Raw genomic sequence first — 25000 nt, 5'->3', positions numbered from 1 at the left:
ACTACTTAGTTAGGTTTAGACAACTAAACTACTTAGTTAGGATGAGACAACTAAACTACTTAGTTAGGTTTAGACAACTAAACTACTTAGTTAGGATGAGACAACTAAACTACTTAGTTAGGTTTAGACAACTAAACTACTTAGTTATGTTGAGAGAAGATGGTCGTTTGGTTAGGCTGACTACAGAAGTGATGTTACTGGACTACATGAGTTTGGGTGCAGCTTTAACACAGGAAGCTTTGGCTTCACCTTTCACCACGTATTCCTGCAGCTCTCTGTTAGCTACGTCGTCATGTTGTTGTGAGTTATTAAATAATGTATGTTTCTAGATAATAGTATTGAAATAGTTTTCGTAAAGGTTTTGTCGTCTTCCTACATGTGTATGAAACACAGAGCCCAGCTCACGGACGTGTTTGCTCACTGCTCGGTTGGGCTCTAATCTCCCGTGTTCCTCCACAGAGGGTCTAGAACAACCTCCTGCTGCTTTCATCTGGACTCAACACGCTTCATGTAATCAGGTTAGCTCCAGCGTCTCCTTCAGAGAGGAGCCTCCAAACAGACAGCAGCTCACATTCCTTCTTTACTGATGTTGTATTCGTTAAATCAAATATTACAGTTTCACGTTTATTGTTGTTTTAATAGATAATTTAGCATCCGGCCACAAAGAATACTGCCACCATTACATGTTGATCCATGTCGCCCTAAAAACAGATAAATAAAATGTAACTTAAATATTGTACTTAAAATAACAATAATAATAATGATAATAGTATTAATAATAATAATAATAACAATAAGAATAATAAGAATAATAATCTTGAGGTACCATCTGTTTTATGATATTTTATATTTCTATATCACTTCATTTACTTTACAGCTTATTAAAACAAAAAATAATCAATAATAAATGATGTTTATTACAGATTAAACTAGCATCAGTATTTAAAGTCATTAAAATCCACTTTTACCAGCTGCAACATTAAAGTGTTGAACACAGTAACGCATTAATAACTGTGATACGTTGTTATAACATATATATACTATTCTGCAGTATTTACTTTTTGTATTTTAATGTAACATTTTGAGTACTGGATTTAAACTTAACGAGTATTTTAATTAATTGAAAATAATAATAATAGGTTATTGTTATAATAATAGAGCTGGAGAATGAAATGTTTTTTATTTTACATTCAAGCTTTTTGCAGTGACAGATGTTCTTGTCACACTGGACTTCACACGCTGGCGGTTCCATCAGAAGAAAGTGCTTTAATGATCTGAGTTGAGTTTTCAGCAGCAGCAGCTTCTCGTGGTCGAACTTTAAACGTTTCCCTGCTGTGTGATGAACGACCGGAACGCTCGCCTGAAGGTGACACTAGTCATGGAGAGTGAATTCTACAAACCTGAGCATGAAGGTCGCCGCGTGCACAGCTGAGACGCGTCTCCTCCGCCTGGACGGCTGCATCCTTCTGTTCCAGCTCCGACTGAAGTTTAATAATCGAAACTGTTCCTGGTAACTTCACCTGAAGTAGAGTTCTAGTGAGACGATCCACAACTCCTCCATCTGTCAGCTCCTCGTCACCTTTCCTTCCTCACCGGTTCCTCTCTGGACTCTTCCTCACGTCGGCGATGAAGCTGAACTTGGATTCGTCCTTGGACTTTTCATTTTGATGAAATATAAAAACAGGAGCTTCAGATTGAAACAGCAGGTTGATCTGGCAGCAGATAATCCTGTAATCTGGACAAACCCTCCTGTCCACGGTTTACTAGAGAGCAGTAATCTGGTCCACTGATCTCAGCTCAGCCATGGTGACAAGATCCCTCACTGTTAGTAATTCATAATTCATAATTCATAATTCATAATGGGAAGTACTCACATCCTTTACTTCAGTGAAAGTACACAAGTATCATCGTCATCGTTTACTCACAGTACCTAAAGTAAAAACAAAAACACGTATTATAATGTATATGTTGTATTATAATATGTATAAGATGTATTAATGGTTTCATCACTTTAATGGTGGAAATCATTGTAATGACTTTATACTGCTGCTAGTTTAATCTATAATAGTACATCTTTTATTTGCTGATTATATTTTGTTTTAATAATCTCAATCTGTAAAGTTTTTATTTATTTACTGTTTGATTATTATGATAATTATTTATTAAACTTTTATAAAAAAATGTACTGATGGCTCTTGGATAATCGTATCATGTTGCAGCAGATTACATTACATTACATTACATTACGGTCATTTAGCGACTTACAGGTCAGGATCTATCTACACATTCTGGGGTTAAGCGTCTTGCTCAAGGACACGTTGACATGAGACCAGCGGAGCAGGAGCCGGGGATCGAACCGCCGACCCTCTGATTGAAAGGCGGCCCTGATCTCCACTTAGCCGCGGTCACCAGAACGCAACAGAACGCAGCAAAAGTATAAAGTAGCAACAAATACAACAGTCAAAGAACAAGTAAAGTACTATTTGTGCAGTAAGGACAGTACTGGAGTAAATGTACTTTGTGAGGTTAGCTCAGCCAGGATGAGTAACAGCAGCAGCAGATGAAATAACATCCTGCAGATGATAGAGAGTTATAGCTGACAGATCAGAACGTCTTATCTTCTGTTGAGTGAACCATAAAACAAAGAGAGTGAGAGACGCTTCATGTCAGCAGCGCTGTGACTGAATGAGACTCATCATCAACCCACAAGATGATGTGAGTCTGAAGAAGAGGATGAGAGGATGAGTCGCGCTGTGTGTAAAACCGTCAGTCTGTAACCCAGCAACAGCCAATGAGACACAGTGTGTGTGTGTGTGTGTGTGTGTGTGTGTGTGTGTGCAGCTATTAGACTCATTTAAACATGTAGAAACGTGACGTTTCTTCCATTGAATCCACATTCTTTGTTCAGACTGCAGTTGTTGTGGACCTTGGTTGTCTCCTCCTCAAAGTGTCTCCGTATGTTTCACGATTAACTGGTCATCACAGATCTCTACGGAGCTGAACTGAGATCATTCCACTGATGAGCTTCATGACAGTGATCAGGACGAAGAGGACAAACATCCACTAGTTGTGTTAGTGTTGTTGTCTTTAGATGTCTTCATACATTTATGAACAGAAAATGTTAGATATAAAAAATGAAGCTTAATAACGAGTCAGCATTTTTTAATTTATGGTAATAATAATGATGTAACCCTCAGAAATAGTGAATATTAATCTCACCTTTAAGGTTAACATTTATTTAGTTTTCTGAGTTTTCTTGACACAAATACATGTTACAATCATATGTGTACATTATTATGTTGTTGTGCCACTGTGTATTATGTTATTGGTTGTTTATATATATATATATATATATATATATATATATATATATATATATATATGAATATATATATATATGAATATATATATAAAATTTAAGAATTTCAATTTTAAAATATAAACTAAAAATTGTTGAGTCCTCTCTTAGTGAAATTTTTAATTTAAATTTCCACTAAGAGAAAAAAATAAAGAGAAATTAATTAAATTGAATTAATCAAATAATTAATTATTTAAATTAAATCAATAGTTCAACTCAATAATTTTTAGTTTATATTTTAAAATGTAAATGTTCTCTTTAATTTAATTAATCAAATAATTAATTATGTATTTAATTAATTTAAATTAAATTATTAAAATGTTAAATACATTATTTAATGTAATGCATTAATTAATGAATTAATTAATTAAAGAGATGAAATAGTCCTCCCTTGATGAAAGGGCTTTAAAAACTTTTTTAATTATTTCTTCTCTACTATTTGAATATCAATGTCATCTCCTTTTCTCTTTATTTTATTGTATTTATTTATATTTCTGCAGTTTTTGGCGTCTTGCTAGTTTTCCGTATTTGCGTCATTCATTGAAACCAAGTTGTTGTTTCTTAAGAGAGGAAGTCTTCGTAGCGGAACTCATGTGAGCTGGAGAAAGTTTCCCGTCGGACGTGTTTTTAAGTTGAACGGTAACTTCCGGGCAGATGACTAGTTAGCAGAAGGTGAAAGTGGCTGTTGTGTGTTTGAGATTTAAATCCGTGAAGCTTTGTGAGTTTGTAGACAGAACCGGCAGCAGGAGAACCGTCAGTACGACCGTTAACCGGCGCACGTTCGGTTTCATCAAACCGGAAGCTAGAGAGCGGCGGTGTGTTGTGGCTCCAGCTCGCTAACATTAGCACACGAGCTAACCGGCTAGCTCTCAGCTGAGACAGACACCCAGACGCTGGACCCCATTATCGGACACTTATCCTGTAAAAAAAGCCCGAGATCCTTCACGGTGTGTTGTTGTTGTTTTGTTTTGTTTTCTCTCGTGGACATTATGGAGAACATACACTTTTAATTTAATTACATTTTTTTATTTAATTGAATACATTTTTGATTATTTTATTTAATTTATTTAAATAACTAAAAAATAATTATCCTCTTTTCAAAAAGCCCGGGAAACGTCACGTTTTTTTCCGTTTTTTTTCTTTTTTTCTCTCGTGGCCATTACGGAGAACATACACTTTTTTTCATGTGTGCACTGGGGCAGGTTTCGACATTTTAATGGGAGGCGGCGGCTCGCTTTGGACGAGTGGACTTTATTGCGGGCGCCAGTTGCGAAGAAGAAAGCGGTGGTCCTGGCTCCTCCTCCTCCTCCTCCTTCCTGTCGGGCTCATCAGATGGAGTCTCTGGCCGGCTACGTGTACAAGGCGGCCAGCGAAGGTCGAGTCTTGACGCTGGCCGCGCTGCTCCACAACCACCCGGAGGCGGAGGTCCGGTACCTGCTGAGCCACGTGACCCACGTGGCCGGCCAGAGGTCCACGCCTCTGATCATCGCGGCCCGGAACGGACACGACAAAGTGGTCCGGCTGCTCGTGGACCACTACAAGGTGGACACGGAACAGACCGGCACGGTTCGGTTTGACGGGTAAGAAGAGCAGAAACGTTACCTCAGACTTATTCACCTCCAGAAGAGGCTCTTCTGAAGATGATGCTCGTGTTTTAAGTTTAGTTTGAGGTTAAATAGATTTAGCTCTTGAGTCTTGGGATCAGGTCCTGATTGTGTCTCCTGTCCGTCCCTCAGCTACGTCATCGACGGGGCCACGGCGCTGTGGTGCGCGGCCGGAGCCGGTCACTTCGAGGTGGTGCGCCTGCTGCTGAGTCACCGCGCCAACGTCAACCACACCACCATCACCAACTCCACCCCGCTGCGGGCCGCCTGCTTCGACGGGCGCCTGGACATCGTCCACTACCTGGTGGAGCACAACGCCGACATCCGGATCACCAACAAGTACAACAACACCTGCCTGATGATCGCCGCCTACAAGGGCCACGCCGACGTGGTCCAGTTCCTGCTGGAGCAAGGGGCCGACCCCAACGCCAAGGCCCACTGCGGGGCCACCGCGCTGCACTTTGCCGCCGAGGCGGGCCACCTGGAAATCGTGAAGGAGCTGGTGCGGTGCCGGGCGGGCATGGTGGTGAACGGACACGGCATGACGCCGCTGAAGGTGGCGGCGGAGAGCTGCAAAGCGGACGTGGTGGAGCTGCTGCTGGCGCACGCCGACTGCGACCCGCGCAGCCGCATCGAGGCCCTGGAGCTGCTGGGCGCCTCGTTCGCCAACGACCGGGAGAACTACGACATCCAGAGGACGTACCACTACCTGCACATGGCCATGACGGAGCGCCACCGCGACCCGGAGCGCGTCGTCGCCAAGGAGCTGCTGCCGGCCATCGAGGCGTACGGCGGGCGCAGCGAGTGCCGGACTCCTCGAGAGCTGGAGGCCATCCGGGTGGACCGGGACGCCCTGCACATGGAGGGCCTGATGATCCGGGAGCGGGTCCTGGGCTCGGACAACATCGACGTGTCGCACCCCATCATCTACCGCGGCGCCGTCTACGCCGACAACATGGAGTTTGAGCAGTGCATCAAGCTGTGGCTTCACGCGCTGCGCCTGCGGCAGAAGGGCAACCGCAACACGCACAAGGACCTGCTGCGCTTCGCCCAGGTGTTCTCCCAGATGGTGCACCTGAAGGAGCCGGTGCTGGCCTCGGCCGTGGAGCAGGTGCTGAGCTGCAGCGTGCTGGAGATCCAGCGCAGCATGGCGCGCGTGGACACGGCGGTCGAGTCCGAGCTGCCGCAGGCCCTGGACAACTACGAGTCCAACGTGTTCACCTTCCTGTACCTGACCTGCATCTCCACCAAGACCACCTGCGGCGACGAGGAGCGCGCCCGCATCAACAAGCACATCTACGACCTGATCCAGCTGGACCCGCGGTCCCGCGAGGGCTCCTCCCTGCTCCACCTGGCCATCAGCTCCAACACGCCGGTGGACGACTTCCACACCAACGACGTGTGCAGCTTCCCCAGCGCCCAGGTCACCAAGCTGCTGCTGGACTGCGGCGCGCAGGTCAACGGCGTGGACCACGAGGGCAACACGCCGCTGCACGTCATCGTCCAGTACAACCGGCCCATCAGCGACTTCCTCACGCTGCACGCCATCATCATCAACCTGGTGGAGGCCGGCGCCCACACGGACATGACCAACAAGCAGAAGAAGACGCCGCTGGACAAGAGCACCACGGGCGTGTCGGAGATCCTGCTGAAGACGCAGATGAAGATGAGCCTCAAGTGCCTGGCGGCGCGCGCCGTCCGCCAGCACCAGATCACGTACCGCAACCAGATCCCCAAAACGCTGGAGGAGTTCGTGGAGTTCCACTGAGAGACGGACACTTTTAGAGAAATATTTTTTTTATCATTTTCTAACGAATCCAAACGGTGCTGAGGACGACGGTTCAGCGCCGCACGTTTTTTGACCAATTTTATAAAACAGTGGGTTTCTTTGTTTCTATTTTAAGTATTAATTGCTAAGAAGCAGCAGCAGAGACGTCCGTCCGTCTGTCGTCCGTCTGTCCGTCTGTCGTCCGTCTGTCCGTCTGTCCTTCTGTCTGTCCATCCGTCTCACTGCGACCAGCAGAGGAAACTTTTAAAGAGACGGCGGCGGCGGCGCTGCTTCCTGTTTTGCCTTATCTCCGTGACGATGGAGCCGCCATCTTACTGTGATCCTGAGTGAATGAGAGACGAACGATGACCTCACACATGCTTTTATTGTGAAAGGATAGTTTTCACTGGCTTTAGTTTCTACGGATTCACTCCAACAACCGGCTCTGACTTCATTCTTTCTATTAAACGGTTTGCTGATCATTAGTTCTGAACGTCGTCTTTCTCTCTGAAATGCACTAAACGGCCCAAAATATGCCGACGAGCTCGTCCTCGTGTGTCCTTAAAGACATCTGGAGGACATTGTCTCTCGTTTCAAAATAAAAGAGGTAATAGTTATTATTATTCTGTTGCAACATGAACGGTGTCGGGTGTCCACGTACTTTTGGCCGTGTAGTGTATGAACCTAAAAAACACAAAAACCAAATATTCACTCTGATTGATTGGTGCATGAGCTTTTATTTTGAAAACCTGTATCTGAGGACAGGAGCACAGGAACCGTGAATGTTGAAGAAATCTTTTTATTGAATAATTAGTTTTAATAATCGACGTCAGCTGATCTCGTTTTGGTCGTTAAAAAAAAAAAACCATGAAGAGATTTTAAAGTTCAGGTCTTTTGTTTCTGTTTGTTGCTTTAAAGCATAAAGAACGACTTATTTTAAATGATTCGTCTTCTGTGACATCACATCATTCAACTTCACTTTTATTTATTTGCTGCGAGAGTCCTCACCTCCCTGATGATGAGTTCTGCTGTTTTAGTTTGAAGGAGTAGTTCTGGTTCTGCTGTTTTATTTTGAAGGAGCAGCTCTGGTTCTGCTGTTTTATTTTGAAGGAGCAGCTCTGGTTCTGCTGTTTGTGCCTCATGAACTTCCAGATTTCACCGTCTGACTAAAAGTGATCTTTGATGCACATGAAGAGGTTTCTGAGACAGAAATGAGATTATTTAAACGAGAAGCTTCTCTCTTCATGGAGAACAGGAAGTGAAGGACAGGAAGCGTGTTAGAGTTAAAACACGACAAGAGCGTTCACTTCCTGTCTCCTCAGTGCTCCTCAAGCTTTACCAAAAACTCCATTTATTGCACATGAAACATGAAACAAAGCTTCACCCTCTGTCTCTGACTTTCGGGTCGGTACCTCCTCTGGTTCTGTGTTCTCTCTGGTTCCGTGTTCTCTGTGTTCTCTCTGGTTCTTCCTCCTTCCATCCCGTCAACCTGCAGATTTTTACTCTGAAACCAGGACCGCTCAGCATGACCGTGGACGCTTATTTAACGGGTTTTGTTTCTTCCTGAACGAACGCAGCATGTGAATGCAACGCGGAGAGTCATTTTGACTCGTCTGACTTTTTCCGTGCACGTGTAAACGCAGCGTGTGAGGAGGCGGAGCTCGCTGTTGACCCAGCATGAGGTCAGAGGGCTCTTTAAGGGTGTGGGGTGACGATAATGTGCCATTTCATGTTTTTATCTTTATTATTTAACGCTGAGGGAGTCTTGATTTCTGTCCTGGTGGAAACGTGTTTTATTATTTTTCTTTCTGTGGCTGAAATGAAGCCAAAGATTCTCATGTGTTGATTCAAACTTCAGAGGACGTCAACTGTGATGTCACTTCCTGCAGAATGAATGCTGTCAAATTAAAAGTCTTCTGTCTGCGTTCACCGTTGTCCTTCATTCTCTCTCCACAGAGGTTCATTCGTTCTGAGCAGGTTAGACCAATAACAGGTAGAAGAATATATATATATATATATATATATTATATAATATACAAATAGTACTATGTCGGTAGTAAAAGATGTAATGTCTTCAAAGTCTAAATCAACTTTTAACGAGACTTTCCAGCTTTAACGGTCTCTGAAACAGAAGGTGAGCGGCTCATCCTAACAAACACTGAAAACTTCAAATATGGCGTCAATAGAGCGGCTAAGTCCCGCCCCTTCTGCTGCCCCCCCAATGGGACCTTATTTCAGAAACAATATGGCCGACAGTCAACGGCGAGAGACTTCTGGATCCTGCTTGAATTGTTCCATGAGTTAAACGTCTTTGTTCATTTAAAGTAAGTCTCAGTTTGTCGTAGTATTCTCTCACAACAGCAACATGGCCGCTAGCTAAGCTAGCTAGCTTAGCTGATATCAATGTTCCCAGAGCTCTGAGTCTGACTGGATGAAGACCCTGAGGTCCTCTGAGATGTTACTGGAGTTTAATGACAGAGTCTGGTTCTAAGATGGTTCTAGACTAAAGACCGTTAAACGCAGGTAGTGAGATGAACATCAAGTTGCACATTTCCACCTTAATTCTCCAAACACCCGAGAAGACGTCCAGTCAGACTCATGGAGATCAGCTGTGTGTGTCCAGGTCTTGGAAGGCTCACCGGGTTTGTCTCTGAGTGGACAGAAGACGGTCAAAGACGTGATGTTGAAGTGAATGAAGCTCAACATGGTGAACGTCTCTCTTTATTCCGTATTAACAGATGGTGACGAACATGCATCACACGTCAAACTCCGCTTCGTATCAAAGTAATGCCACGATCCTCATTAACTCCTTCATATTTACAAAAATAAAAGTTCAAGTTTGACTTTATACAACAAAAGTGCATCAGATATAGATTCTGAGATAAAGTACATTATGTGTTCATAAGATGCATTTACAGTTCCATTAGTATAAGAAAGGACAATAGAGTCAGCCGCCGTAGGTAGTCTCGTGTTGTCTTCAGTATTGAATCATATTTAATATGCTGTTGGTCAACTCTCTTCTGTTCTACTGTCTTTTGTCTTCATGACGTCATCGTGAGGCGTCATGTGACACGTGTGGTCACACGGGTTCCTCCGGTTCCAAACTGTAAATATCTTCCTCTCTTTGTTCCGCTCTGACCTGCTCCACTGGTTCCAGTCACGCTCATGATCACATGAGACACGTTGGGTTCTTCTTCATTCATCCCAGTAGAATAAGGAGCTAGCTTGAAGAGTTAGCTTTAAGCTAACGAACCAGACATCTGGAGCTTGTTGTTGGTTACTTGTTGCTACACTGCCGGTTCAAACTGCTGTTTAAGACTTTCAAAAATGTGAAAGTTTGTTTTTGTAAGAGTTTTAAACCTAAACAATATAAAAACAGTTCAGACTGAGCGCCGACGTTCCTGCTGCTTCATTCAATCAGTGGCTCGTTCCTCAGCTGAGTGGCTGGTTGTTTAATTGGCTGATTGGTTGGTTGGTTGATTGTTTAATTGTTGGTTGTTTAACTGGCTGATTGGCTGATTGGGGCATCAGGTTCCCTGAGTGACAGATGGAGGTCCGTGATGCGTTCAGGTGCTCCTCATCAACTCATAAAGTGGTAAATATCCTCACCAGGAAGTTAAACACCAGGTCACTTCTCTCTGTGCGTCATGTGATCCACGTTGCTCCTCACAGTGCTGTTAGAGCTCTTATTATTATCATCATCATTATGAATCTTCAGGACTTCACACGTCGTTGAGGATCGACCGAACGCATCACCGTCGCCTCCCACATCACAGCTCCTCTGCTGCCTTCCCATTGGCTGCCGGCTCCTCCTTCTCTTCCCGCCTCCTCCGTCTGTTGAAGAAGCCAAGCTGAGCGGAAAACACACAATCAACCGACGTCACAGACGATCAACAGACAGCTGGGTTACATGTGTTACTATGTATCGCATGACAAACGGCAAACGTGTGTGTGTGTGTGTGTGTGTGTGTGTGTGTGTGTGTGTGTGTGTGTGTGTGTGTGTGTGGCCCACCTTCCACAGGGCCAGCACCAGCAGGGCCAGCAGCAGCAGGCCTCCCAGTGAGCTCCCCAGTATGATCCAGACGGGGACGACGTCGTCCTCGTCCTTCCTCAGCTCCAGGATGATCTGAACTCAAACATCCAGATCAAGTTATTAATATCATGTAAAGTTTAATTTATTCTCCTCTGACCTTCTCAACGTTCATTAACATACATTAACATAATACGCTTCAGTTTATCTCCATTAATACTGTATGACTTTATATCAGTAACATCAACACGTAATGAAGCTGATTATTGTTTGTGTTGGAAGTCATAGTTTGTTTACCAGTTTATCATTGTGACGGACGGACAAAATAACAAGAACACAACAACAACAACAACAACATGAGGACTGCTTCAAACACAGTTTAACTTAAAGACTTATAACAGAAATAGTGACAATGTCCATGTTGAATATCTGCAGTTATGAATAATAATAAAGTCTGACAGCAGGTGGCAGCACAGCTCCACATGAAGTGTATGAGTTATAACACACTGGAGGACACAAAGGTAGTTATTATAAGTAGATGAATGAGTGTAGAGGAAACTCCCATGGAGGGATCCCTGAACGGGTCTACAGGGGCCCAAAGTGTCAGGGGCCTCCCTGATCTCACCGACAAAATGTCACGCAAAGAGACACACACCAACCAGGAAGACACTCACAAAGACCACAAGAGGGACAAAGAGACTCACAATGACTATGAAAAGGAGAAAAACAACCACAAAGAGACACAAAACAACCACAAAGAAACACAAAACAACCATAAAGAGACACAAAACAACCACAAAGAAACACAAAACAACCACAAAACAACCATAAAGAGACACAAAACAACCACAAAGAAACACAAAACAACCACAAAACAACCATAAAGAGACATAAAACAATCACAAACAACCACAAAACAGCCACAAAGAGACACGTTGCCGGACTTTTGTTGGAAAAATCACGAAAAATGAGGAGTAACTTTTCGTAGGATGTCATACGAATCGTTGAGGATACGTTGAGCTACGTCACTGTAACGTCACAAGACGGAAGAACAACAGCGATAGAAGCACCGAGAACCTGCTGCAATGGACTACCATGAAAAGTGATTAGACATCCACACCACAGAGAGAACAACATAAACTGACTGTTTGTAGTGACGGTCTCAGCTGTGGTTTGGTGTTGGAACAAAAGAAGTACACAGCTCTCACTAAGTAGGTTTGTTTTTTGATTGGTTGATTGATTGGTTGGTTGGTTGGTTGATTGGTTGGTTGATTGATTGGTTAGTTGGTTGATTGGTTGGTTGGTTGATTGATTGATTGATTGATTGATTGGTTGGTTGGTTGGTTAGTTGGTTGATTGGTTGGTTGATTGACTGATTGATTGGTTGGTTGATTGGTTGATTGATTGGTTGGTTGATTGGTTGGTTGATTGATTGATTGATTGATTGATTGGTTGGTTGATTGGTTGATTGGTTGGTTGATTGGTTGATTGGTTGATTACCTGTCTGACAGCTCTGTCCTCCTGGAGGAACATGGGACTGGATGCTTCCAGCTGGATGGAGGCAGCAGTCAGTAACTCCAAGGACCTGAAGCTCACCTGAGACAGGAAGTCATTCACGTTGTTTAAAATAAAAGCACACAAAGACTCATTTTATTTGTTCTATATTCACACATTCATCAGAGACTCACGGCGAGCAGAGCGGGAAGCAGCAGTCGTCCTCTGAGCGTCACCTTCAGCTCCCTGGAGGCCAGAAGGTTCAGTCTGCACTGGACCACCAGGCTCACACTGTTACTGAGGTTCTACAGACAGACAGACAGGCTCACACTGTTACTGAGGTTCTACAGACAGACAGACAGACAGACTCACACTGTTACTGAGGTTCTACAGACAGACAGACTCACACTGTTACTGAGGTTCTACAGACAGACAGACAGACAGACTCACACTGTTACTGAGGTTCTACAGACAGACAGACTCACACTGTTACTGAGGTTCTACAGACAGACAGGCTCACACTGTTACTGAGGTTCTACAGACAGACATACTCACACTGTTACTGAGGTTCTACAGACAGACAGGCTCACACTGTTACTGAGGTTCTACAGACAGACAGACTCACACTGTTACTGAGGTTCTACAGACAGACAGGCTCACACTGTTACTGAGGTTCTACAGACAGACAGACAGACAGGCTCACACTGTTACTGAGGTTCTACAGACAGACAGACAGACAGACTCACACTGTTACTGAGGTTCTACAGACAGACAGGCTCACACTGTTACTGAGGTTCTACAGACAGACAGGCTCACACTGTTACTGAGGTTCTACAGACAGACAGACTCACACTGTTACTGAGGTTCTACAGACAGACAGACAGGCTCACACTGTTACTGAGGTTCTACAGACAGACAGACAGGCTCACACTGTTACTGAGGTTCTACAGACAGACAGACTCACACTGTTACTGAGGTTCTACAGACAGACAGGCTCACACTGTTACTGAGGTTCTACAGACAGACAGACAGGCTCACACTGTTACTGAGGTTCTACAGACAGACAGACAGACTCACACTGTTACTGAGGTTCTACAGACAGACAGACAGACAGACTCACACTGTTACTGAGGTTCTACAGACAGACAGACAGGCTCACACTGTTACTGAGGTTCTACAGACAGACAGACTCACACTGTTACTGAGGTTCTACAGACAGACAGACGGTTCACACTGTTACTGAGGTTCTACAGACAGACAGACGGTTCACACTGTTACTGAGGTTCTACAGACAGACAGACGGTTCACACTGTTACTGAGGTTCTACAGACAGACAGACAGGCTCACACTATTACTGAGGTTCTACAGACAGACAGACTCACACTGTTACTGAGGTTCTACAGACAGACAGACAGGTTCACACTGTTACTGAGGTTCTACAGACAGACAGACAGGCTCACACTGTTACTGAGGTTCTACAGACAGACAGACAGGCTCACACTATTACTGAGGTTCTACAGACAGACAGAAGAAGAACTCAGCTGTCTGTCTCACAGGCTGAGGAGATGAACATGAGATCTGTGGATGTCTCACCAGCTGAGAGAGGTGAGACAGGTCCTCCGCTGTCACCTGATTGGTTGTTCTGTGCTGAGGCAGCGTGCAGTGAGACCCGGCTACCTGCAGAGAGGAAGACATCACTGTATTGTATCATTTGCACCTCATCCCGTCTGTCCTTCTGCACGTTTAAAATGTGTTTTTTGGTTCTTTTTGAAGTTAACAAAGGACTTTGTGTTTTGTTTTTCCTGCGTTTATTTATTAAAATGACGGATGTGAATGTTTCCTCTCGTCGTACCTGCTCGATGCTGAAGTCCGTGACGCTGACCAGCTGGTTCCCCCGTCGGGTCACGGCCCAGATATCAGCCCTGAACAGGACGTCCTGCACGGAGAAGATGCCCAAGTTCTGGATCTGTACGCAGAAGAAGACATGAAGAGAAAACCCTCGTTGTCAAAGAGATGTCTCACACTTTATGTAGTTATTGTTTCCCAGATTCTTAAGTGTTGGATGAATAACCAACAAATTGACAACCTCTGAAGAGTGAAGTCAAAGCTTCATGTGTTAAAGCTGCATTCTCTCTAGTGACCACCAGGGGGCGACTCCTCTGGTTGTATAGAAGTCTAGTCTAAAATGACTCTACTTCTCTCTTGATTTATTCCCTCAGTAAACATTGTAAACATGAGTTTATGGTCTCAATCTCTAGTTTACAGTCTTCTTCAATACAGCATGATGTTCATTTAGTACATTATGCTCCATTTAGAGTCAAACACACCATAAAGAGGGGATGATTTAGGGGCGGGGCTACACATCCACAGCATTAATAACATTAATGAGGTCTCTGTTGTGTTCAAGTGTCCCAGTAAATTATAACTGCATGCACAACACCCTGAATTTTAACATGTCGTCTGTTCAGACATGAAATACTCAAAATACACCAAACACCACACGCTGAAACGTGACGTGTGCAAAGTGTTTGATGAACTCACATAATAAGTGAGGTTGAAGGTGGGAGAGATGCTGTCTGGTTGGTCTCTGGAGGAGGAGGAGGACGAGGAGGAGCTGTCTGCAGATCTGATTTCAAAGCGAGGAGGGTTTGAGTCTCTGACGGAGGAAGAGAGTTGATTTTATGAAACAGACTTTAAGCATCTTTAAAGGGTTATTTCACAGAAAACATGTCTGAGTCTGTTGTTCCTAAACTAAGATCACTAAGCTGTGTAACGTCTGGTTCTTAAGAAAATAAGATATTTAAACTTTATTCAATAAAATCACGTCCGGTTCTCCGTTTGTCTGATTACAAGTGAATGCATCGTTGTAGGATCGATAACGTGACGTCGCTCACCTGGTGAAGAGGAGGTCCGTTTGGTACTTCAGAGGGAGGAAGATGTCATTGATGTTGTCGTCTGGGTAACCCTCGTCTCCCTCACTGATTAACACACACACACACATATGTATTGACTTGACCATGTGGGGACCGGTTGTTTCACGGCTACATTGTGGGGACTTGAGTCCCCACAATGTAGCCGTGAGAACAAATGTTGTTCTTGTTTGTTTTTTTTGCTGCTCACATCACAACTTGTTGTTTGAATATAATCTGATAATAAAATATGACATGGCATAATATTGTTAATATTGTTTTTAATTTTTTTAAATAAAAGGCTCTAAGATAAGATGTCACCATTAAAGGCCTCTTTGAAAAGGCCTTTAATGGTGACATCTTGTCGTAACATCAGATAAAAATATCAATATAATCAAACAACACTTTTCTTTATTTAAAAAAAATCCTTCTATGAATTATATCTCAACATCCTGCGTAAACAATCATAAAAACTCCAAACAAAACAGTGAAATGAATCTAACAGACGTCTCACCTGCTGCTCGTCATCACGACCCGGACGTGATCCAAGAACACAGATCGGCTGAACTCAAACTCCAGACGGAACGACACCTGGACGGGGAAGAGAGAGAGAGAGAGAGAGAGAGAGAGAGAGAGAGAGAGAGAGAGAGAGAGAGAGAGAGAGAGAGAGAGAAACAGAGAAAGAGAGAGAGAAACAGAGAGAGAGAGAGAGGGACAAACAGAGAGAGACAGAGAGAGAGAGAGAGAGAGAGAGAGAGAGAGAGGGACAAACAGAGAGAGACAGAGAGAGAGAGAGAAACAGAGAAAGAGAGAGAGAGAGAAACAGAGAGAGAGAGAGAGAGAGAGAGAGAAAGAATGAAATCAGTCATCATCAGAAAGACAAAGATCTGAAGTTAAAAAGGTTTGACGTCCTGCATTTATCCTTGAAACACGTATTGTAGACTGCAGTTAGTGACAGTGTGGGCTCCACAGTAAATAACTATTTGTGTCTCTCTTTTACCAACAGGTCACATTATATTGTGACTGTTTTAACGTCCCAACATGAGAAACGTTTCAGCGGATCCTCCACAGTCTGGACCAATAAACTGGACTTTATTAAGACGGGCCCTCGGGGTGGAGGGGGCCTTTAGAGTGAAGGGGCGGAGCCTCCATCATGTTTACAGGACGGTCGTTAGGCTAATGGAGGTCTGTCGGAGCATTTCCCTGTTTAACCACTATCATTAGTCTGACAGTATAACTGTGAACACCTGTTAGTGCTACAATTACAGCAAACTCACTCATATTATCTTTGAAGTCTGAATGTTTCATGAACCTATATTATATTGACTTATTGACTTTAAAGTTGACACATAAGAGACGGATCAAAGATGAAATATTCTGAATTTTACTCCCTAATTTGGGATCAATCGACAAAAACACTGGATCATACATTTCCCATAATGCAACTCCACTCCAGTTTGTAATGCAGGATGTAAACTTACAAATTGAATCAGCACGTAATGAGCGTCATATTTATTCCACAACATCAACAAACTTCCATTGAATTTTCCTAAATTCTTCTAGATTTATTTGGTACTCACATAAAACATCTACAATATGACATGTGGGCAAACCCAAAGATAAGATCAAAAGCTCCAGAACAGCTACTGAATGGCTCCAATCAGGTGCAAGTGTTGCAGGATTATTATGTTAATAAATAAACATAGAGGTGAGTTATTAGACGACCCACCTGAGACAAGGACTTCATGAAAGGAGCGCTGATGTTACAGCTCCTCTGATTGGCCAGTCGGTCCTCAGAGAAGCACTCAATCTGAATGTCCGATTGGTCCTGTGGAGAAGGGGAGGAGTCTAATGAGTCGGAGAGTCATCCTCCATCTCACAGGATGTGTGAATGCTGCAGCCAGGCGGCAACATCCGGTTTAATGATGTCTTTTTTAAAGAAGGAGCACTACGACACCTTCACCATGAGGCTGGAGAAGAGGAGGTTGGAGGAGGTGGAGATGTGGACGGCGGCTCCGTAAGCGTTCTCTCCCTGATTCTCCAGTCGAGCGAACACCACCATCCTCCTCCTACCGGCCTCCACCACGTGAACCGAGCCCTCCAGCGCCCCCCGGAGGCTGCAGAGCGACAGGGCGGCCCGGTCCCTCGAGCTGCAGAACCGCCTTCAGATAAAACACAAGAACGTTAATCACCACGGCGTTCTTTGATCAAATGATGATAATAATACGTGTCTATGAAGTCAGGACGTCACTCACTGAACATCCATGAGGTCAGTGAGACTGTAGAGGATGAGGTCGGGGACGCAGGTGTCTTCCTGCTCACAGCCGTTCCAGAAGGGAAGCTACGGAAAGAAAGAAGGATCATTGACGTTGACCTCTGGAGAGACAGATGTGACATCACCTGGATGTAAAGACGAACTCTCACCTCGGCCCTCAGCACACTAGGCCAGTCGGGGTCCAGAACCGGCCCCTCGTCCGGACTCCTCAACCCCGTCTCCAGGACAACCGCGATGGGACGTCCGTAATCTGTCGTCTCCTGTTCAGAGAAACGGTGGGCCTCAGTCCGAGTGACGTTTGTGTGATTTGTGTGATTTGTGTGATTTGTGCTCTTGTTGCGTGTGACGAGGTGGTGATCTGACCTGGATGGAGAAGCCGAGGCGCTGGCAGCTCTGACCTCCGACCTGCAGAAACACACTCCTGGGCTGATGTCGGTCGGATTCGTCCAGAACAGCTCGAGGAGGAAAACGCCTCTCATCCAGAACCAGATTGTACCAAACCGCTGGGGGGAGGAGGAAGAGGAGGAAGAAGAGGATAGAGAAGGTTTAAAGGAGACAAAACAATCCTTGTCCAGCTCACATGCAGCACCATGAGACTATGTTAATACATGGAGAACATACTTTACAGGTCTTTCAGGTGAAGTGTTCTTTGTACAAAGTTGACAAAATAAAATAAATGGAGCATAATGTACTAAATGATCATCATGCTGTATTGAAGAAGACTGTAAACTAGAGATTGAGACCATAAACTCATGTTTACAATGTTTACTGAGGGAATAAATCAAGAGAGAAGTAGAGTCATTTTAGACTAGACTTCTATACAACCAGAGGAGTCGCCCCCTGGTGGACACTAGAGAGAATGCAGCTTTCAAGACTTCACTCGCCGCCTGATCCTGGCTGATAAAAAGACTAAAAGAGGTAAAAGGTAAGAAACTTTACCTAGCTGGTTAGCTAGCTAGCTAGCTAGCAAGCCAAGCTAACGGCCATGTTGGTGACGTACGTTGTTCGAGACGAGTGACTTTCTTAATGTGCAAAATTATCTTTTAAATTGACAAACATCAAATGTGTAAGTCCTGGCTCAACTCAAAAGGAATAAAACTAATATTTGTGTCTCACCGTTGACTATCGTACATATTTTTTCCGAAATGAGGTCCCATAAGAGACGCCTTTTTATTTCCTGCTCCTTATTAGCTGTTGGATGCTGCTGCTCAGTGCAGCTGCAGAGCTCATTCTCATCTGTTTAACATCTGAAGTTGTGTCTTGATTTATGAGCGAGAGCTGAAGGAAGCTGCTCCTGTCCTGCACAGCTCACGTCAGCAAACGCCACGTATGCACCGAAATAAATAAACCAGACTAACTCCTAGACCCAAGAAGATTAAGATTTCATCAATCACTTCCTGTCTTCTATTCGTCCACTGAAGCGTGTCCGTTTGATGTGGCGTGTGTGCATCTCTGTCCTAATGTGTGTGTGTGTGTGTTTGTCTAATCCGGTCCAGATGATCGGGGGGAAGATGAGGAGAAAGAAAGGAGGAGAGGAAGGTATGAAGGTATGAAGTGATGGCGGAGGAGGGACACAGTTTAACTGGCTGGCGTTAGCATGTTACAGCGAGGTTTCCATGCAGCCGAGCCCGAACATCTGCAGCCGATTACACAGAGACACGATGAGACGGGGCACTGAGGGGATCTGTGCTGCGAGGGGAAAAGGAGCACGACGAGACTTTCCACACGCAGACGGCCGAAAATCACCAAACATCTGGGTGTTTCCGACGTCCACACAGATGTTATAGAATGAAGAGTTCAACCTCCACATTTACCTCCACGCATTCAGGAAGCTGTGGGCTGCAACCGCAAGCTGCTACTGGGCAAACGCTTTGCTCAAAGGCACATTACCGTCTTGACATCAAGTCCAGCATGACCTCATGAAGACACGTTCCAACATTAGGGAACGCTCCAAAACACAGATCAGGTGTCACCGTGAACTTTGTGCCTCCTTCTTTGCAGCCCAGTCAGTTCGTGAAATAGTCACGAATTGTAATCTCTTGGTTTTCGTATACAGGGACAATGAAAAGTCAATTAGGATCCTTAATTGTAGTGGACACATCAATTAAATGCATCCACATGACTGAGCAACAGTCAGAGCAAGTGAGGTACTTCATAATATCCAAAAAGACGAGTATTGGTGGACATGAGGGGTCCAACAAACAGGACTTACAACCAGAAGACCGGTGTTCAACACCACGTTGTGGTTTTATGGAAGTGGTTTTTGTCACCTAAACCTAAGCAACCTGAATCCACGGCATGATCTAGTTTTCCATATTTGCGTCGGACAGACGTCTTCTCGTTCGTCTTATTGGACGCCACCTTCAGATATCTGAGGCCCTCTGGCCCTCTTTACCCTCTTTGGTAACCTTAGTTTGGGCATATGAATAGTTAGCGTGTGCATCCCACCCACCAACATCCGTCCTGGTCTTTGTCTTGGTCTTTGTCCTGGCCTCCAGACTCAGACAGACGTTAACAGACATGCAGGTGACCTCCTTCCCCCCTCGACGACAGTCTTTGTTGAAGATGTTGACCTTCTCGGGTTCAAAGATGAGCTTGGCCTGAATCCGCACCACGCCACGAGACCTGGAGGGAGGAAGCAGGTCTTCATCAGGAACGTTTGTTCACTTGTGTTACTTTCATCATTGAGGGGAGTCAGCTACCTTTTAGGCACAGAAACTACCCCTTAAGGTTTAAGGGTTAAGACTTGGCTTTGTTAGATTAAGGTTCAATTTAACTTCAGGAAATGAGGCAGGGTTTTAGTTTCAGAGTAAGTCTCTTAAACCACAGAGAGCTACTAGAGTTAATCCTCCAGGGACCTTGAATATCTGTATTCAATTTCATATCATTCAATCCAATCGTAATGTGAACCTGAAGTAAAGCTGAGAGAATCACCACAGTCAGTAGGATTCATCTTCTGGGGAACATGAATGTAAATGTAACGGAACTCCATCCAACGGTTGTTGAGACATTTCAGTCTGGACTAAAGTGGTAGAGCCATCATAAAACTGTGTATCTATCTAAACATGAAGACATCCAGTTTGAGTGTGTGGTGGTCTGACCAGATGATGACAGCAGCTCCCAGTGCTCCCACAGCGAGGTCGACGAGCCCGTCTGCATTGACATCCAAAACACCGTGAAGACTTTGACCGAAATACTGCAGACCTGCAGAAAACCCGGCTGCCGAGAGACGCTGGAGAGAGAACCAACAGACTGATTATTTATGCCCAGATTACTTCTTCTGGCTGAGCTGGTTCTGCATCTGTTACCTGTCTGTACTGGTGCTGGATGGTTTTCTCCCGGCCATAAAAGACGTAGACCGCCCCCTGGTGGTCGTCCTCCAGCGGCGCTCCCATCACCAGCTCCCTGAAGCCGTCCCCGTTCATGTCGGGTATCTGGGCCAACGCCGAACCCAGCCGGGAGTTCTGAGAGCGGTCAGAAACCTCCAGCGCCCCCTGCAGGATGAACGATGTCTGGAGGGAGAAGGTTTAGTTTGGTTTGAGTATTTAGCAGACTGCTGCAGCGTGGAGTCCTGTGTGGATGTACCTGTGGAGTCACAGTGTAGATGTAGACCTTCCCTCTCTCCCAGCCCTGACTGTAGAACATGGGCGCTGCCACCACCAGCACGTCCGACTGTCCGTCATCGTCTACGTCCATCGACAGCAACTCGCTGCCGAAATATGAGCCGATCTGGAAAAAGAACAAAACAAAAACAGTTTTAAAAACAGTTTTCATTTCAACAGAGACGGCCATGTCTCCCACATGTGGATATATACTTAGGTGTGACATCTCAACTCAGAAAGCAGAAAACGAAATGCAATCTATTGGTTCTGTGTACAGGGACATGAATTGTCCGTGTATTTTTAAAGTTAGGTTTAGACGACAAAACCAACAGTTAGGTTTAGACAACAAAACCGACAGTTAAGTTTAGACAACTAAACCAACAGTTAGGTTTAGACAACAAAACCAACAGTTAGGTTTAGACGACAAAACCAACAGTTAGGTTTAGACGACTAAACCGACAGTTAGGTTTAGACAACAAAACCAACAGTTAGGTTTAGACAACTAACTTTAGTCACTTTCATACATTTCATTTTTGTCCTCAGCGACACGTAAAAACGGACACGAAGCCAATAGAATGTCATTTGTTAATAATTCACAAACTGCCGTGGTACTGGGCTGAACATCTACATACTTCTATGTGGGACTGACCTGCTCCCCCAGCAGGGCCTGCAGGATGGTCAGGTTCCCGGTGTTCTTCATGCTGAAGACGATGACCTTCCCGGTGTGGTTGAACCTCGGAGCTCCGGCGACGTAGAGCTGAGAGCCCCGAGACGAAATGAGAGAACCCACCGAGTAACCTGAAACCAGAAGAAGAAACAGAAACAGACCGACGGGAGTCAAGATGTTTTCATATTCCCCCGTTAACACAGACCAATGATGGAGATGGAGGACCTTCCCTGTGGCGCCACCATCAGGCCAAAGTTCCCACTTCACACGACAAATAAATCTTTTGGGTGCATTGTGTTTGAACTTACAGCAAATGTGGAATCAAACTCTGTATCTACGTATATTAAAGAGCAGATGGAGATAAGTACAGTCCCGGCTCATTACCGAGATACGCTCCGTGGTTCTTCAGCTCGTCTGGAAACTCGTCCTTGTAGGAGGACTTCGGTGGAACGACTTTGCCGTGTTTCGTCTCTTTCAGCACGGCGCCGTTCCAGTCGTAGGCGCCGACCGCCCCGAGCAGAACGCCGTCCTGATGGAAGAACACGGAATATGATATAAGATAAATTAGAACTTTATTAATCCCTGAGGAAAGTCTAGTGCCAGAGATTGATCAACATGAAACACGAGGAGAACCTCATGTTCCTGGAGATGTTGTGTTTAGGAGCTTCTATTCTCACAGATTCTGACTGGAAATGATTTTCCCATCATGCAGCTCAAGTAACAGAACGGCGAAATGTTCCAGCTGCACACTTCCTGAGTAGACTTTACCATCTGAGCGTTTAGGTGACTCTATTATGAGGATTTGATCTATTCGGGCCATTCAAGTGCTTTAAGATGGCTCCAACAGCTGGATCGGTACATTTGTGTTATTCTATTCACTGACACACGTGAGAGAAGACAGGGGAGAAGAAGAACGCAAATCCTTCACTGAAGCAAAAGTAACACACTAAGGAATAGTAAAAGTTCAATAATTCTATAAATAATAAAGTAGAAGTATAACGTGGCACCAAATGGGAATACTCACGTGAAGTAGAAGTACCTCAAAGTTCAGCTAATATTCTCGTGGTGTATACTATAAATCAAGTTCTGTTAGTTGACAGCCGGACCGACTTAAACCAACGACGCAGATCCAAACATCTACAACTCCAACTCATGATTGAAAGCATTGACTGTGAACAGGCTGCTGTGTGTGTGTGTGTGTGTGTGTGTGTGTGTGTGTGTGTGTGTGTGTGTGTGTGTGTGTGTGTGTCTGTGTGTGTGTGTGTGTGTGTGTGTGTGTGTGTGTGTGTGTGTGTGTGTCAGTCACAGATGGAGCTCGTTGAATCCAGATATAAAAGCGTTGAGTCATCGTCTCTACGGGGCCAGTGAGTCAAGGACCACAGTGGATGACCAAATACTTGGCGACGGCAGCGCCACAAAGCATCCCGTCTGCAGGACTCTGGACCTGCACCAGGACTGACTCTGGACCTGCACCAGGACTGAATCTGGACCTGCACCAGGACTGACTCTGGATCTGCACCAGGACTGACTCTGGATCTGCAGATTCACTGCTAAAGGTCTTGTTGTGATCCGGTCCTGACAGACGTCATCTGTTTTCCACATCAGCCTGACTGCTACCTGAGTTCACATTCTTTACCTGTTAATCCCCGAAAGAGCAGGAAACACTTTGCATATTTGTGTGTGTGTGTGTGTGTGTGTGTGTGTGTGTGTGTGTGTGTGTGTGTGTGTGTGTGTGTGTGTGTGTGTGTGTTTGTTTTGGCAGCTTTACGTTCAGGAAAAAACATCTGCCCTGCGTTGCTCAAAGAAAAGTTTCCACGACACCATCTTCACTCCCTGACGTTGGGATTCTGGACGAGAAACAACAGAAATATCTCTAGAAGCTTCTCATTCTGCAGCTTCAGAACCAAACGCTTGATGTTTGAGGAGGACACCGACACAAATATTTAAGAGTTTGATCTTTTGTTTCGGTTGGAATCAGAGTTCTGTTCCCGTCGTCTGCTGATTTTATTGGATTCGCTTTTCTGGAGAACACTGGAGGAACATCTGATTAGTTCATCAAGTGGAAACTTTTAAATTAAAGTGCCGATCAGGATGTTATGCAGCGATGATTTGAGGGAAATTCTACGGATTCTTTATCCAGTACAAACAGATCTTTAGAAATAAAACATGATAAAAAAAAATTAACTACGCAAAATCTAAAGAGTCAAATCAGAAGCAAGAGTCTTCACATCATCACGTTACTGACATCAACGCACGAGAACCTGTCAGCTGTGTGACGTGGACAAAGAGGAGACCTTGTCAGGACGTGAATGAGGACGTGAGCTACTCACTTTGACTAAATGTGAGGAGAAGCCAGCCTGAGCCATCTGCAGACCGAACCCTCGACCCTGACTGTTGGTTCCTGCAGAGTGGAGACAGAGACGACGGATCAGCAGATAGAACACAGACGGACAGACGGACGCTTCACACCTTCAACCAATCGACAAACATTCAACATGCTGGCGGTCAGCTGACCTTCCAGAGAGAAGATCCTCTCTCCCAGCGCGTCCACGATGTCCTTCAGCGCCGACTCGTCCGACACGTTGAAGAAGTGCTTCTCGTCCGGGTCGCTAGCGATGAACTTGATCTCCTTCAGAAAGGCTTCGGGGTTGATTCCTCGACGGTTGTAATACCCCAGAACCTGGACAAGACCCGGAGCAAAGCACTCAGCACGGAGTTCTTGAAGTCCAAAACAACACTGGGAAGGAGGAAGAAAGAAGGAAGTCCAAGTTCATGAGGACGGACTCACAGCAATGGCGTACATGGTGACGTTGTCTCTCTCGCTGTCGGCGACGGCCTGCACCAGCTGTGGACTGTCGTGAGATTCTCCGTCCGTGATCACGATCATCACCTTCTGAGCGCCGGGTCGACCGCCGCGCTTGAACGCCTCCGACCTGCACGGCAGAGAGGACAGTAAGTGAACCTGGTTCGGTTGCCCGTGTGGTCTTCGTCCTTCACAAATCGTACCGCGCCACGTTGATGCCCAGCGCCGTCCTCGTCTCCTCGCCGCCCCGCTGGTCGATGGCCCTGGCGACCTCCACCACCTCCTCCACCGTCTGGTACTCGCCCAGACCGAACTCATGGACCACCGTGGAGCCGTACTGAACCACACCCACCTGCAGCCAAAACACACCACAGCTCAGTCCAGACCCCAAAGACCCTGCACCTTAAGGTGTCAGAGACCTTTTCCTGTTAGCCTGTTGGTCAGCTTCCAGTAAAACCAGTCCGCTACTGGTGGACTGTCGAAGGTCGGG

General features: G+C 45.2%; 3 protein-coding genes across 3 annotated transcripts in view; 1 reads left to right on the top strand and 2 right to left on the bottom strand.

Annotated features, from left to right (window-relative positions):
* Window positions 1-1462, bottom strand: part of cln6b (CLN6 transmembrane ER protein b) — an 8861-nt gene extending 7399 nt beyond the window's left edge. Inside the window, exon 1 of the mRNA XM_068724088.1 lies at window positions 1401-1462. Coding sequence (XP_068580189.1) covers window positions 1401-1462 — 62 coding nt within the window. The remainder of the gene's footprint in view (window positions 1-1400) is intronic.
* Window positions 1463-4001: 2539 nt separating this feature from the next.
* On the top strand, window positions 4002-8657 carry fem1b (fem-1 homolog b). The gene is made up of 2 exons (XM_068723877.1): window positions 4002-4938; window positions 5095-8657. Exons 1-2 carry the CDS (start codon window positions 4691-4693, stop codon window positions 6728-6730), a joined length of 1884 nt encoding a protein of 627 aa, XP_068579978.1. The 5' UTR covers window positions 4002-4690; the 3' UTR covers window positions 6731-8657.
* Window positions 8658-10430: 1773 nt separating this feature from the next.
* itga11b (integrin, alpha 11b) overlaps window positions 10431-25000 on the bottom strand; it is a 26176-nt gene continuing 11606 nt past the window's right edge. Inside the window, exons 7-30 of the mRNA XM_068723081.1 lie at window positions 24714-24862; window positions 24496-24640; window positions 24222-24387; window positions 24038-24108; window positions 22092-22236; window positions 21690-21838; window positions 21024-21167; window positions 20747-20950; window positions 20540-20670; window positions 19891-20063; window positions 17802-17941; window positions 17588-17698; window positions 17419-17504; window positions 17121-17325; window positions 16893-16991; window positions 15678-15754; window positions 15149-15232; window positions 14796-14910; window positions 14107-14220; window positions 13848-13931; window positions 12449-12559; window positions 12261-12356; window positions 10743-10856; window positions 10431-10581 (exon numbers count right to left, since the gene is read on the bottom strand). Of these exons, the coding sequence (XP_068579182.1) occupies window positions 10501-10581; window positions 10743-10856; window positions 12261-12356; window positions 12449-12559; window positions 13848-13931; window positions 14107-14220; window positions 14796-14910; window positions 15149-15232; window positions 15678-15754; window positions 16893-16991; window positions 17121-17325; window positions 17419-17504; window positions 17588-17698; window positions 17802-17941; window positions 19891-20063; window positions 20540-20670; window positions 20747-20950; window positions 21024-21167; window positions 21690-21838; window positions 22092-22236; window positions 24038-24108; window positions 24222-24387; window positions 24496-24640; window positions 24714-24862 (2994 nt within the window). The 3' untranslated portion in view covers window positions 10431-10500. The remainder of the gene's footprint in view (window positions 10582-10742; window positions 10857-12260; window positions 12357-12448; window positions 12560-13847; window positions 13932-14106; window positions 14221-14795; window positions 14911-15148; window positions 15233-15677; window positions 15755-16892; window positions 16992-17120; window positions 17326-17418; window positions 17505-17587; window positions 17699-17801; window positions 17942-19890; window positions 20064-20539; window positions 20671-20746; window positions 20951-21023; window positions 21168-21689; window positions 21839-22091; window positions 22237-24037; window positions 24109-24221; window positions 24388-24495; window positions 24641-24713; window positions 24863-25000) is intronic.

Source organism: Cebidichthys violaceus, unplaced genomic scaffold (assembly GCF_023349555.1).
Source record: "Cebidichthys violaceus isolate CVI_PGR_0920_01 unplaced genomic scaffold, fCebVio1.0.p SCAF_3, whole genome shotgun sequence".
NCBI classification, from domain to species: domain Eukaryota; kingdom Metazoa; phylum Chordata; class Actinopteri; order Perciformes; family Stichaeidae; genus Cebidichthys; species Cebidichthys violaceus.
Note: the sequence above shows the minus strand (reverse complement) of the source record. Positions and strands in the feature narration are given on the sequence as shown.

Bases quoted from the DNA above. Each gene is read 5' to 3' on its own strand.
- fem1b (XM_068723877.1), top strand. From the start codon at position 4,691: ATGGAGTCTCTGGCCGGCTACGTGTACAAGGCGGCCAGCGAAGGTCGA. The intron at 4,939-5,094 runs GTAAGAAGAGCA...TCCGTCCCTCAG, and splicing joins GGCACGGTTCGGTTTGACGG to CTACGTCATCGACGGGGCCA.